The 13,102-nt window shown below is 35.3% G+C and overlaps 1 protein-coding gene across 1 annotated transcript in view; it reads left to right on the top strand.

The window, feature by feature from the left end:
* Positions 1-10,503: 10,503 nt before the first annotated feature.
* The window catches only part of si:dkey-181m9.8 (uncharacterized), a 32,909-nt gene continuing 30,310 nt past the window's right edge, over positions 10,504-13,102 (top strand). Inside the window, exons 1-2 of the mRNA XM_056465122.1 lie at positions 10,504-10,687; positions 11,134-11,224. Coding sequence (XP_056321097.1) covers positions 10,643-10,687; positions 11,134-11,224 — 136 coding nt within the window. The 5' untranslated portion in view covers positions 10,504-10,642. The remainder of the gene's footprint in view (positions 10,688-11,133; positions 11,225-13,102) is intronic.

Here is a 13,102-nt window from a genome sequence, read left to right as displayed (position 1 = left end):
TTAGCCTTCAACAGTTCAAAAGCAGAAAAAAATGCATTAAAATTCCTTTTGGTAAATATACACATAGAAACCCAACAACATACAGACATTTACATACGATTACATATGCAGATAGCCCAAATTATGCATATATTGGTTGTGGTGTGAATTTTTTAGGTCTACATAACAGTTTATGACCTCTTGATGTGTGCGATTTCATATTTTGCACTACTTGTTTTGTCCACAAGGAGTCAACACTGAACCAGGTTGATGTTTTATTGTCTGAAAAGTAATAGAGGAGATGGAACAACAACAAACTTCCGAAGACAGCAAAAACAACAGACACCCCATTATTTTGTGCATGTGAACAGGGATTTTAAGTTGAGGTGTAGTCGTATTTGTCCCAAACTGTCATGGTACAGGTGTCACGCTTCGGTTCCTGTACTCTGACTACATCCCTATGTCCCATTCATCAAAGACCACAACACATCAAAGACAGTGCAGCAACTTCGGGGGCCATTCACACAGAACTGTCTAAAAAGTGCCTCCACCACCATGTTGACATCAAATTAAACAGTGGTCATGCCAACTTGCTGCTGTAAACAAAAGATCATTGTAATAAAACACTTCTGCCTGTTCAAAAAAATAAGAAAAAAGCAAGTGCTGTACCGAATTACATACTGAACGGTGATTTCTGTGTATCATTACACCCCTAATTAAAAGGCAAGTCTACTTTAAATGAGTACAAAGATATACATTTTTGGAGTGAAAAAGGCACAAATTTTGGACAAGAGTGAATCTTTCCAATGCACATATATCAAGTTCTTTACTTGTGCATGCTTTCAGTTTCCTCCTTTTTCTTTAGAACAAAAGTCTAGTACAAAATTGGCAATATTATTGTTTTCATTTTAGGTCCTATATCAGGTTGGTTCCTATTTAATTCAAAACGTAAATTGTAATTTTAAACCTATGAAACTGGCCTAAAAACCTCAGTAGTTTCCCCAATTTATCCGCTTGTTAAGTTGTACCATATGAAATACTATTTCTGGGTCCAAGCCTATTTGTCTATGACCACTTTTTACTCTTATCATACATTAAAGTGAATTTTATATATAAAGTCATGGTGTACACGACAGTCTATAGATTTAGATCACAGACAGATCACTAGACTTAGATCACAGACTTTTGTGACAATTACCTTTTGGCCATTTTATATTAGGCATGGATATATACATATATATTGTGAATGTGATTTTCAAATATAATACATTATTACATACATACATACATACATACATACATACATACATACATACATACATACATACATACATACATACATACATACATACATACATACATACATACATACATACATACATACATACATGTTTATTATTACCATTTGATGAGTCTCCCCATACAGTTTGATATGGCACTTGGACCTGGAAGCCGCTTCGTGTGACGTCATACTTAACAAGCGGATAGTGTCAAATTGATCAAGATATTATTTTTCAGTGCCTCAGCCATCAAAGCTAAATGACTGGATATATGACATGAGATTATCTACACTGAAAACAGATGGGCGCTCACATCTTTTCTGTGGCACATGCCTTCTCAGGATTCTGAGCAAAGTGTATTTTGAATACAGCTTCCAAAACATCCATGAAAAAAGTTTCTGTCACAAAGAATTACACAGATAATAGGAGTCGATGGCAAGTTTAATATTGTATTAATGTCAAAACCATGTTAGTTTGTGTTTCTGATGTAGAACAAAGAAAATAATTTTACTAAGTATAAATTGCACTGTCAGCCAGCGCCACCTAGAATGCAGGCATGAATTTGTCAAAAGCAAAAAATGCTTTTGCTTTTGATATAAAAGCACCAATCATCTGCAATTCACTTCACTGTAATAGCGTTGTGCTGCATGTGAAAGGGTCTCTGTTTAAAAAGGGTGAACTCTTTGAAAGGATGTTCATTATATACAGACCTAACCAAGAACAAGCCAATACTGAACACGATTTGGTGTATTTTCACTTTGATATTGCAATCACCTTTCACAATTAGACTAATTACAAAGAATCAGCAAGTACTTGAAAATGAAGTTTTGTAAGTAGTAAATATTAAAATAGATTTTTCTTGTAAAACACTGCAATCGTCTTTGGATTATCCATAACTTTTACAGTGAGCAGCATAATTGCAGTGGCCTTTTCTCTTCTGTTGATTTTAACTTGGCACCAGCTTTCTAAAGTTGTTTTTTACAAAAGTTGGCACAGCAAATGGCACAATCATTTGGTGTAGAGTCTTTGTGCAATACATAATAAATCAATGGATGAAACTCTATCTATCACCCATATTTTAAACCTTGTGCATCGAAAGCCTTGTTAAGCAAAGTTTGAGGTCTTTTCCACTTTTCCATTTGGGTTGCCTTTAATTCACAGTCCCACCCTGACAACCCTCCACCCTACACCAGGTTTTAATTAGAGCCATTTGGACGGGACCAATCGCTTTTCTTCTCATTGCCCGCAAAGTCTTCCACGCCTACTAATTTAAAGGGGCCTTGATGCCTGTGGGACTTTTATATCCTTCCAGGCAGGAGTGTGCAACGGATGCCCACTTTCATGTGGAAAACTTTGCATGCGACAAAGAGACTTAGCTGCTAGTAATGTCGCCCTTATTGAACCTCAGAGAGGTTTTCAGATGGGCCCTCAGACAGCATCGGTCTGTTTGAGCCTGCTTCAATGTGCACGGCAGCTGTGTACAGTCTAAACCACAACCAATAAAGACCGTCAAGCCTTGTGTGTGCACTTTGTGGTTATGTGTGTGTGTGCACGTGTGTATTTGATGAGAGAGGGGGACTTGCAAGGCTTAATGCACAGCTGGGGTAAATTCACTCCAGGGGCAATGGCAAAGAAGGCCTGCTGTTGCCAAAGTGAAATGCATGGAGAGCCTGTGCAACGAAGTGTGCTTCCATTGTCTGGAAGTAGGGCAGTGGCACAATGAGGACTGGACCTGGGAGACCATCTCACCTTGGCTGGAGAAAGCTGTTATGCTACAGCCTGGCGATTCACACAAAGATTTTGAGAGTGTGTCTGGGAAACTATTACCTTTATGGTGTCCTGGAAACGCCTTGAGGAAAGTAATCTTATTAGCGGGCTCACTGATGTTTTTAATGTGCTGAAATACGTACGGGACAATGGACAGTCGCTTGGTCATTATCACAAAATACACCCCGGCGCAGAGCGGATGGGTCTCATTTCTGCCTGAACAAATTTATTTTCTTATAACAAGCGGCTTATTTTACGGATAATACTGAAGGTGGATACATAAAACTATTAAAATATTGCAAATCAATATTTAATCGTCTTATTTTTAAGCATCTGCTAAACAAAAATATGGCATTAATTAAAATGAATACTGCAACAATACTGAAGTAGCCTAATACTTTAAATATGAAGTCTTCCAACAACATTTTAACATCACACTCGACGATAAGCTACTGTAAAAGAACCAAAGTGCTGTTTATTTACCAGGCTTATTAATACAAAACTATTAGTACACAGCCACTTAAATCAGCAATAAAGCAAATTATTTTTTCTATTTCAAATAATTAGCCATAAAACAGCTTTTTTTTGTTATAATATTTATAGTGCCACCTATTTGCTGACCTTGTTAAAAACGTGCAAGCTTCTTTGTATGAAATTTGAGGAATTTAATTTTTGCTTTGAAATTATAGTCATTTTAGTATTTTTGCCCATGTCCATTTGTCTACATTACCTTACACTCTCAGAAATTAACGTAGAAGAGCTGTCACTGGGGCAGTACCTTTTTAAAAGCTACATTTTGTATTTAAAGGGTCCATAAGATACAAATTAGTAGGTACCAATGTTAAGGTACCAATTTGGTACCTTTAAAGTAAAATGTATCTTTTGAAAAGTGACAGTGACAGCATTTACTTCTAATAGAATATTATTACTATCCAAAATCTACCAATTCTTACCTTACTGCTGTCAAATTCTACCTCTATTTGTTAATTATTTATTGCGGTTGAGGTTGATTGAAAAAAAATAGGAATTTTTTAATAATGTCTAATATTTAACAAATGGTTTGATTGGCAGACATGGCTCTAAAGGCAAAGATGTTCCAATGAGAAGATTTAAGAAATAAAGATTAAGTGTTAGTATACACTTGTGCATAACTTGCAATCGATTGCACACATGTAAAACATGATGTAGGCCAATTTCTTTCAAATTTTTCACACACCTCTATAGCAATGTGTCAAAAAGCCTAGTGATTTTGCTCTGAATTGGCCTTCATTTACTTGGTCTTATATACTTGAATCAGCTGATTCAAATGTTATCACTCGATTAAATGGCCATTATCAGTGGTTATCAGCTGATAGATATGGGCTAGTAGGGGCCTTCTGTGCCTACTAGCAAGCTCAGAAGGCTGTTATCATCAGGTGTAGTTTGCTGTCAGAATGCAGTTGTTTTGCGTGTTGGTGATTAATTTCCCAGGCCTTGTATAAAGTTAACTCAGTCTTCTTTCCTTGTCTTTGGCTAAGCAAAACCTCGGTTTTTAGCTCTACATAGTGTTGAATCTGGTTATCCTGGAGCATTATTTCTTGCACATGACCACACAGAACAACATTGTTGGCATCCAAAGACTTGTAGATCTTTAAATTCTCCCTTGTAAAATCACTTGGAGCTTCAATGAGATTGTATATTTGGGGCTGGATGTGGGATGTGGGTGGGTGCTATAGCAAATGGACCTGTCAGACGAACGCCGCTCACTTTAACGTTAATTTTGCTGAATCACTGTGCTTTTCACTGGGTGACGAGCTGTTATAATATGCTGAAAGCATTATGTAAATTATATATTTTTATGCTCTTTTTATGCTCTTTTGTAACTAATTTCATTCTGTATTATTGTATCTTTATTTAAATGTGTTTTTTTGTTGCTCAGTTATCTACAAAATAAACAAAAATAATTAGTAAATTTTAGGTGGAGTGAGGTGCAAATAATACTTTTTGGCCTTAATGGAATTATGAATTAAATTCAAGTAGGCCTATTATAACAGAGTATAGTATTTCTGACAATTTTCTTTAATATTTGAATTATGAATTACAGTATCACAATACTACTTGGTATTGTGATTCTTCAGCTGGTATAGTGTCTTAAGATTAATTAATGGTATTGCGACAACATTACTAGTAGGCATAGAAGACCCCTACTGGCCCATATCTATCAGCTGATAACCTCTGATAATTCAATTAATAATTAATAATTCTGATAATTCAATCAAGTGATGACATTCGAAGCGGGTGCTTAAATAGTATTTGGCTGGTTTTCCAAAATACTCCAATGCCCTCAAGGTTTGCATTGGACAAACTCTTACCATGATAAATTTCAAATAATTGGACGAATGGTCACATTACAGCCATTAATGTTTTTATTAAATTATTGATATTTAAATATATTTATTATAATACCACCATGTTGGCAATCCCAGTTATTTTTTACAATGACCTTAGATTTAGCTCATGCATATGTATTCCTATTTCCATTCTGTTCAAGAATTAGTCAAATTGGCCCCATCCATTTCCAACATTTTCTGCCCTGTCATGAATATTCCAATCAGACTGAAAAGTAGAGTAGTTCACAAAAGTGGGTTTTTATCAGGAAAAAATCTAAATATCAGATTATTTGTTGTGATCAAAAACTTTATAGCCTTTTTTAGTTCAGCTTGGGCCAAGGATTTCCATGATAAAATAAATGAGTCTCTGCTGAGCAGTTTAGTAGTTATGAGTGATTCTGCTGTAGTGCCACATTCAGCTTATTAGGGTGAGTCTATTTGATGTTATAGACAGGTGGGTACTACCATCCCTCCAACTTTTAAGCCTCTATGAATTTTTAGTTTGCCTGCTCATCTCGAAGAAAATCCTAACAATTAAAACAGCATTTCAAATTTCCAACAAAAAAAACAAAACCATGAACTAGAACAAACATGAACTTGACATAAGGAAACTTGACTAAACGAATTAACAGTAGCTTAGAAGAAGTAAACGACCAACCAATATACTGTAGTGCACTATAGTGGATAGGGAGCAACTTCGGACATCGCTATGGACAAGCAATAAAAACTACATTAACAATTAAGAGTAATTAAGTCAATGAACCGGTGACAACATGAGGTCCCACCTGACTAGAGAATGAACCAATGAAAACAACACATGAACAAAGGAGCACATGTTAAGATCACAACAGATGTGACAGATGTAAGATAGCGTGAGCTGCATTCGAATGAGACGAGTTCGCAATGTGATATGAGAGACATGAAAGTAGAAGGTTTCATTTGATTTATTTTTAATGTAAGAACAGACAGGGCCATTTTTATCTTGAATGCGTGAGGCTCCGATCAGTCACTTCCAGTTATAGTGCAACAGTTGGGTTCTGGAAGTACAACTCCATTCATTTACTTCTTAAGGAAATAGATTTTTAACGAAAATGTAAAAAGTGTTAAAGACATATCTACAATGAACAACAACAACCAGGTTTTTAACCAGTGGGATACTATTCTGTGAAAGCTATCAGTGCTCAAATTGTGTTCAACAGCTCAATTTGTGGTAAAAAAAAAAAAAAAAAAAAAAAGATCAATCGGAAGAATGCAATAGCAAATCATGTGAAAAGATCCCGCCATATAATCTGTTTAAACTACAATGTGAAAATAATTTAGTAGTTATAGTGCTCTACCTTTTTTTGGCTCATCTTCATCTTGTTTAAAAGTTTTCACCCCCCTCCTTTTTTCCTTTTGGAGCATTAGTGATTGCCTGAACCTTGTGTTTGAGTCCCTCAATTGTCCTCAGTGTGAAAAGTTGAATCTTAAAATCATACAGTCACTGCTGGAAAGGGTTGAAATATGCAAAAGATGCTGAAATATGCAAAAGATGTTGAAAGCTGAGGAATCTGCAGGACATGGAGGATTTTTGTCATGGCAAAACAGCAGGCAATTTAACTATTCAGATCAAACAGGGGACACGTGAACAACCATCACAAAATAAAAAATACAGTCGCAGGTCACCAGGTACCCACACACAATATTAAAAGACAGGTTATTTTAATAATTTTAGCTATGCTTTTGTCTTGTGAACTATATGTAAATATATTTTACGTAAAAGATCTTACTCAGGACAGTAGTACATTAAAAATAACATGCATTTTGTATGATCTCTCTTGTTTAAATTATTCACATTTTCAATTCTTATGCAAGGGGTTCACAAACTTTCAAGCAGCAATGTATTTCTAAGAAAATATGCAATTTCACTTACTGTAAACCATTTCTATTGCTATTTGTACTTGATTTTTTTGTGTGTTTTTAAAGCCTCTATGGGAAAATTTAACTGAAAAAGTATTTTTGGAAACCAATTATGATGAAAAATGTTGGCAAACACTGTCACGTTCTAATTTGATTGTACAGGGTGCATCAAAGCATAAAAATTGGTAATAAATACATATTCCTAATACTGTTTTTCATAGCCAAAGCTTACTATTATTGTTGGATGTAGGAAATACTATTTTCTGTCATCTTTAGAGTCTAGTAAAGTCAAAATTTCTAATACCGCCTTTTGTGGCCAGTGCCTGTTGACCTTGGAAATATGAAATCCTTTTTGCTATCATCTATTTACAGTTTTTTTTGTCATCATGACCCTACTTATACTACAAATACTAATACTGGTTCTATAGCCCATAAATAGGTACCTTTTCACCCACCCTGTATGTTATGCTATTTTTATCATCTTGATGCAATTTATTATGATATTCATAAACAGTGTATCGCATATATAGTCCAGTTTTATGAACATGTGCTATATGAATACATAAAGTTTTTAGAACATATCAAATATAAGAAAATATCTGACTGCTGATGCAATTCCACGATTGATGAAAAATTCTACTAAATATAATCCAATAAACATGTGGTATGACATGACATATATATTAAAAACATGGTTGAAAGAACAGGGAAAAAAGTACTAAAAAATCAAAAGATAACATCAATCAGAAAGCCTCAATGCAATGCAATGGCCCACTTTCAGCTTGAGGACTTGCTCATACTCATGGGGGTCACCTTCACACTATAGCATAATGACACATGGCAGGTAGACATTGTCATCAGTAGAAACCCAGGTCATGCCATCACAATTGAGTGACAACTACATTCGTTTCACTGTGTCTCTAATCTTACCTCTCCATCATAAATCACAGTCCTTTCTGTGGCCTGTCTGTCCACCACTCTGCACTGTGTTCTGGTCACCTCATGGGTTCACAAAAAAAAGAAAAGAAAGAAATTGGAGGATGGGAAATAACTCAGAAAATTAGTCTGCGTTATCTCGGTAGAATAGCTGAGATTGTTTTGGCCAGCTACATGGAGCTTAAATTCTGGATGCTGTCTGTCACTGTGAAACCATGAGATGGCCAGTGAATCAGATGATTTCTTTCTCAGAATATTTGAGTAATAGTTTTTTTATGAAGGAAGGCGAGTTCGGAAACGCAATTACATGGTTTTAAGAAGCATGACCATTAATCCTTGAGATAAAGCATGTCTGGTAACAAGGACATTTTGCTGTTACAGCAAGGACATTGTCCTTGTTACACGTGTACTTACTATAGAAAGACAGTGAGTTGTGCAAAATAAATATAAAAACACTTCTCAAACATAGCCAATTACATTGTAAAAAAGAACATAAAATAAACTGTAACCATGTCTTACAACCAGTGGTGGAAAGAGTACTGAAAAATCATACTCAAATAAAAGTACCATTACTTGCCTAAAAATGTAGTGCAAGTAGAGTAAAAGGTATTGGTTGTAAATATTACTCAAAGTATGAGTAAAAAGTAGATATTTTAAAAGTACTCGAGTATTGAGTAGTAAGTATTACGCTGTTAAAAACTGATGAGTTTACATGTAATTTGTGGATGTGTGTAAACGTTACATTCTGTAGTGCATCTAGTTAATGCCCAGCAGGCACACAACGTCATAAGACATTAATATTAGGTTAGATTGAGGTTGTGTTGTCAGGTGACCAAAATTCAACGTCTAGCCAGCGTCTAAGGACAATGTTAATTTGATGTCCAATAATGACAACAAATGACATTGATATTTGGTAGATTTTATGTTGTTAGAAACCAAAATCCAACGTTGACCAAACATAATTAACTAAATGCAACGTCCCCATGATGTTGGGCTCTAGCGTCAATCTGACGTCATGTTGACGTCTTGTGCCTGCTGAGTCTTTAAAGGCATTTCGGTCATCATACGGTAAACAGTTGTCATCTTCTTTTCAGTAACATGCATCTAAATAGTCTCTGGATCAATGTGTGTAAAGACTTTGGACATCTTCTTAGACACTTTGAATACTTCCAAACAGTTTGCTGCAATTATAAATCACCCATGTCTTGAGGTATTTCATTATGATGCGATTTACCTTCTATGTGTGATTTGATTGGACTCGCAGGACTGATTTTTCTAATCCCCATAGACAAGAAAAAATAAAGTAGTGACTGCAGGTGGAAGGAAAGTAGTGGAGTAAAAGTACTGATACAGCATTAAAAATGAACTCAAGGGAGATTAAAAGTACACGTTGTTAAAACTACTCAGTAAATTACAATTTCTGAGAAAAACTACTCGGTTACAGTAATTTGAGTATTTGTAACTAGTTACTTTACACCACTGCTTACAACTTAATTTGCCTTTTGTTTTAAAAGCTAAATGTATCTTTTTATGTTTTTATGTATACTGTAGGATACAACAGTTTAACATTTTACACAAACTAGTAAATCTAGTAAATCACAAAACTGAGAATCAAGTTACACACACAAACACACATAGCCTATTTCATTGCCACGATTTCCTTTAACATAGTCAAATATGAATAAAATGACAATAATTGACAATGACATAAAATTGTTTTTCAGCCATGTAAATAAAAAATACTTCTTTCACACTACTGACTAAATGTGGTAAAATAAATTCTGTTTCATTTTGATGAATAAATTAAAGCAATTTCTACAATTTTGTACGCTGAATAGAAAGAAAATTGGCTAAATAATTGTAAAACCAACTGTTAACCAACATAACTGACAAACCTCCACAGACAAGTCCTCGGTGCTCGGTCTCATTTGTTGGTACTGTACTTACTTCTGGGTGCAGGATGTGGACGCAGCGCCAGTGCAGTGAAGGGGAGATTTGATGTCTTATACTGACATCCAGTGGTACTGCACCAACAAACGTTGTTTGCTACCATATTAGGCTACTTAATCAGGAATATGGATTTACGTGTACTTACATTTTAGCACGTTCTCCTTGTCATTGCCTGGAACGCAAAATCAATTCAGCTAAACCACTAGCATTTTAAAAACACACAAAACACAGCAAAAACACTAAAGAAAAACAATTTCCTGCCACACTCAATATGGCGGACTGCTGGGACCAGATTTGAACTTTCAGTAACGAGACGTAGCGACGTTCATGATCTAAAGAAACCAAAACTGACTGAACGGCATGTAAACTTAAGTGATGGAAGACACAACAGATATGATTTCTCGCTCATATTGTAAAATCACTTGACGATGAATGCATGAGCAGTGCTCGTGCTGTTAGAGGATGTCGCGCGTTTCCGCAGAACTGAACTATCAAACACTTCTCGAGGTAGGTTTACTGTCAACACCAGCGAGGCAGCTAAGGTTTACTGGACTGTAATGGTTCTTGGGCTAACAAGCTAATTACCGGTAGAGTAGTATTAAGATGAAAATTAAGCCGGATGGCATGTTCAACTAAATATTTCAGTACGAGGAAAGATAGCTGTCCGGTAATAAATATCAAGATAAACACCCTTGTGAGAAAATATGGGGTCTGCTTTCAGAACCTGCTGTCAGTTTGTTTACTTTATTTTTGTTGTGGTTAAATACCAGACTACCAGAGTATTGTTGTAAAAACAATGCTTGTCTCTATGGTATTGGTAATCATGGTAATGTTAATATGGTAACCCTAACTTAATCTGGTATCATGTTATAAGAGAACTATGCCATTTTAAGGGTTGATGTGCCTTAGGATCATCTTGTTTACTCATCTCTGTCTTCATTTTCTCGCAATAGTGTAGTTACTGCTACCCAGATGAAGTGCTTGAAGACATCAGAAATTTGTCTGCAGATTTCCCACATCTCCAGTTATACGTGGACTATTATCGTAAGTTCTTTTCTGAAAGCACATTAGTGGTCTAGCAGCAGAGCTCAACGAACATGTATTGATCTTGAGAAGTAGCTCTCAACTTCAGTCCTGGCTGGGGAGCCGCCTCTCTGCACTTTTGTGTGTTTGTGTTTGTTGATAATTTAATATTCTTGCTTCTGATCAACAGCTAGTTAGTAGTGAACTGAATTATATGTGTGTAGCGGATAAGTGAGAATCATAAAATGTGCAGAGTTTTCTTGGTTCCCAGTACTGGAGTTGAGAACTTTGGAGTCCAGTTTAGTTTGCCTTATGGAGCATCAATATTTAATGCTGAAAGTAATGTTAATTTTCTTGCTCAGACCAGTCTTTTTCCTTTATAAGACCACAATGTATCGGCAGAAGCCACGGCAATTAACTGCTCCACTAGATTTTTGTTGTGGTTGTTGTTGACTCTCAAAGGGCAGTTAGCCACAGACTTGCATTTAAAGAATGACCAAGAACCAAATTTCAGCTGAAAATAAAAAAAAGTCAGTGTTAAAAAAATTACACCACAGTGTCCATAATTTCACACATGCCAGGTCAGCTGTAAATGTAATGTTTTTAATGAATTTAAAATAGAATTGCTCATACATGATCACTGATTTCCATGATAAAATGTGAAAAGCTTCACTTCAATTGGATCAAATTTTTCTAAACAGACAATAACAAAAGACATGCAGGGTAGGCATGGGAGGATAACCGTTTTCAAGGTGTACTGCGGTTTGGAAAAGTCAAGGTTTTAAAACCGTCAAAATTGTCTGCTATACCAGTCCTATGGTACAGTATATGTAACATTTTTTATTCACTTTTTTTTAGGTACCTCTGGTTTTTTAGGGCAACAGTATCTCCAGCAGAAAAGATATCCAAGGATGTCATTTTAAATTGTAAAGAAATCTGTGATTCATTTGAATTATATTAAAATAAAATATATTGTGTTTAATGGGGGAAAAAGTAGTTTTTTATAACCAGACATTTAAAAAAAACACATTTTAGAGCAGTAATCACAATACCCTAAAATCGTTATGTTTTTATTCAAAGTTTACATATCGTCAGAATCTTATACCAGACCATGCCTAATATGAGGTAGAAAATTGACTTAGTTTCTCTCACATGGGAGCTGCATGAGTATACATTTAATTCACAGAGGAAGTACAATATCAGCACAACAGACTAACCTAATCAGCATTCATTCTGTTGTCACCATCAGGTGATTGACCAGCCTCAAACTCACCCAACTAGTTTTTACTATGTGACTTGAAGACACAAAATAAGGGAAGATCTTCACACTTCAAGGAAATTACATTGCAAAAATGCACACAGTATTTTTTTTATATTTACTCTATCCAACTATATGTAATGTTTGGTCTTTATGTTTCAGCACAGTACATAGGTAAATCTGCAATTGGTTTGGAAAGTGAATTATTCATAGTAAAATATTTATCCTTCACTGTCAAACAATCACAATTCTGGATCTAAAAGCTGCCAGGTTTGCAAATCCCTCCTTCCATGAGACAGAGGCTACATCCACACCAAGCCAGAGCTTTTCCTATCCAATGTTTTTTTTTTTTTTTTTGCCTCTTTCTAAAAAAATCTGTAAGCAAGGGTCATCTCAAAAAATACCTGCATACACCCGAAACCACTTGAATCAACTAAAACATGACTAAAAACATCCTTGCACACTATAAACAAACAATGCGTTGACGTCCAGAAACGTCCTCTGTTAAATGTTATTTTAGAATACAGTTTACTCAGAGAAACCCATAACATTTTCCAGTGTAATAACTTTCAATATTCAATTGCATTTCATAGTTGTTAGTTACTCTTGCCTATTGTTTTGTTAATAAAATGTATTTATTG

Source organism: Danio aesculapii, chromosome 2, assembly GCF_903798145.1.
Source record: "Danio aesculapii chromosome 2, fDanAes4.1, whole genome shotgun sequence".
In the NCBI taxonomy this organism is placed as follows: domain Eukaryota; kingdom Metazoa; phylum Chordata; class Actinopteri; order Cypriniformes; family Danionidae; genus Danio; species Danio aesculapii.
Note: the sequence above shows the minus strand (reverse complement) of the source record. Positions and strands in the feature narration are given on the sequence as shown.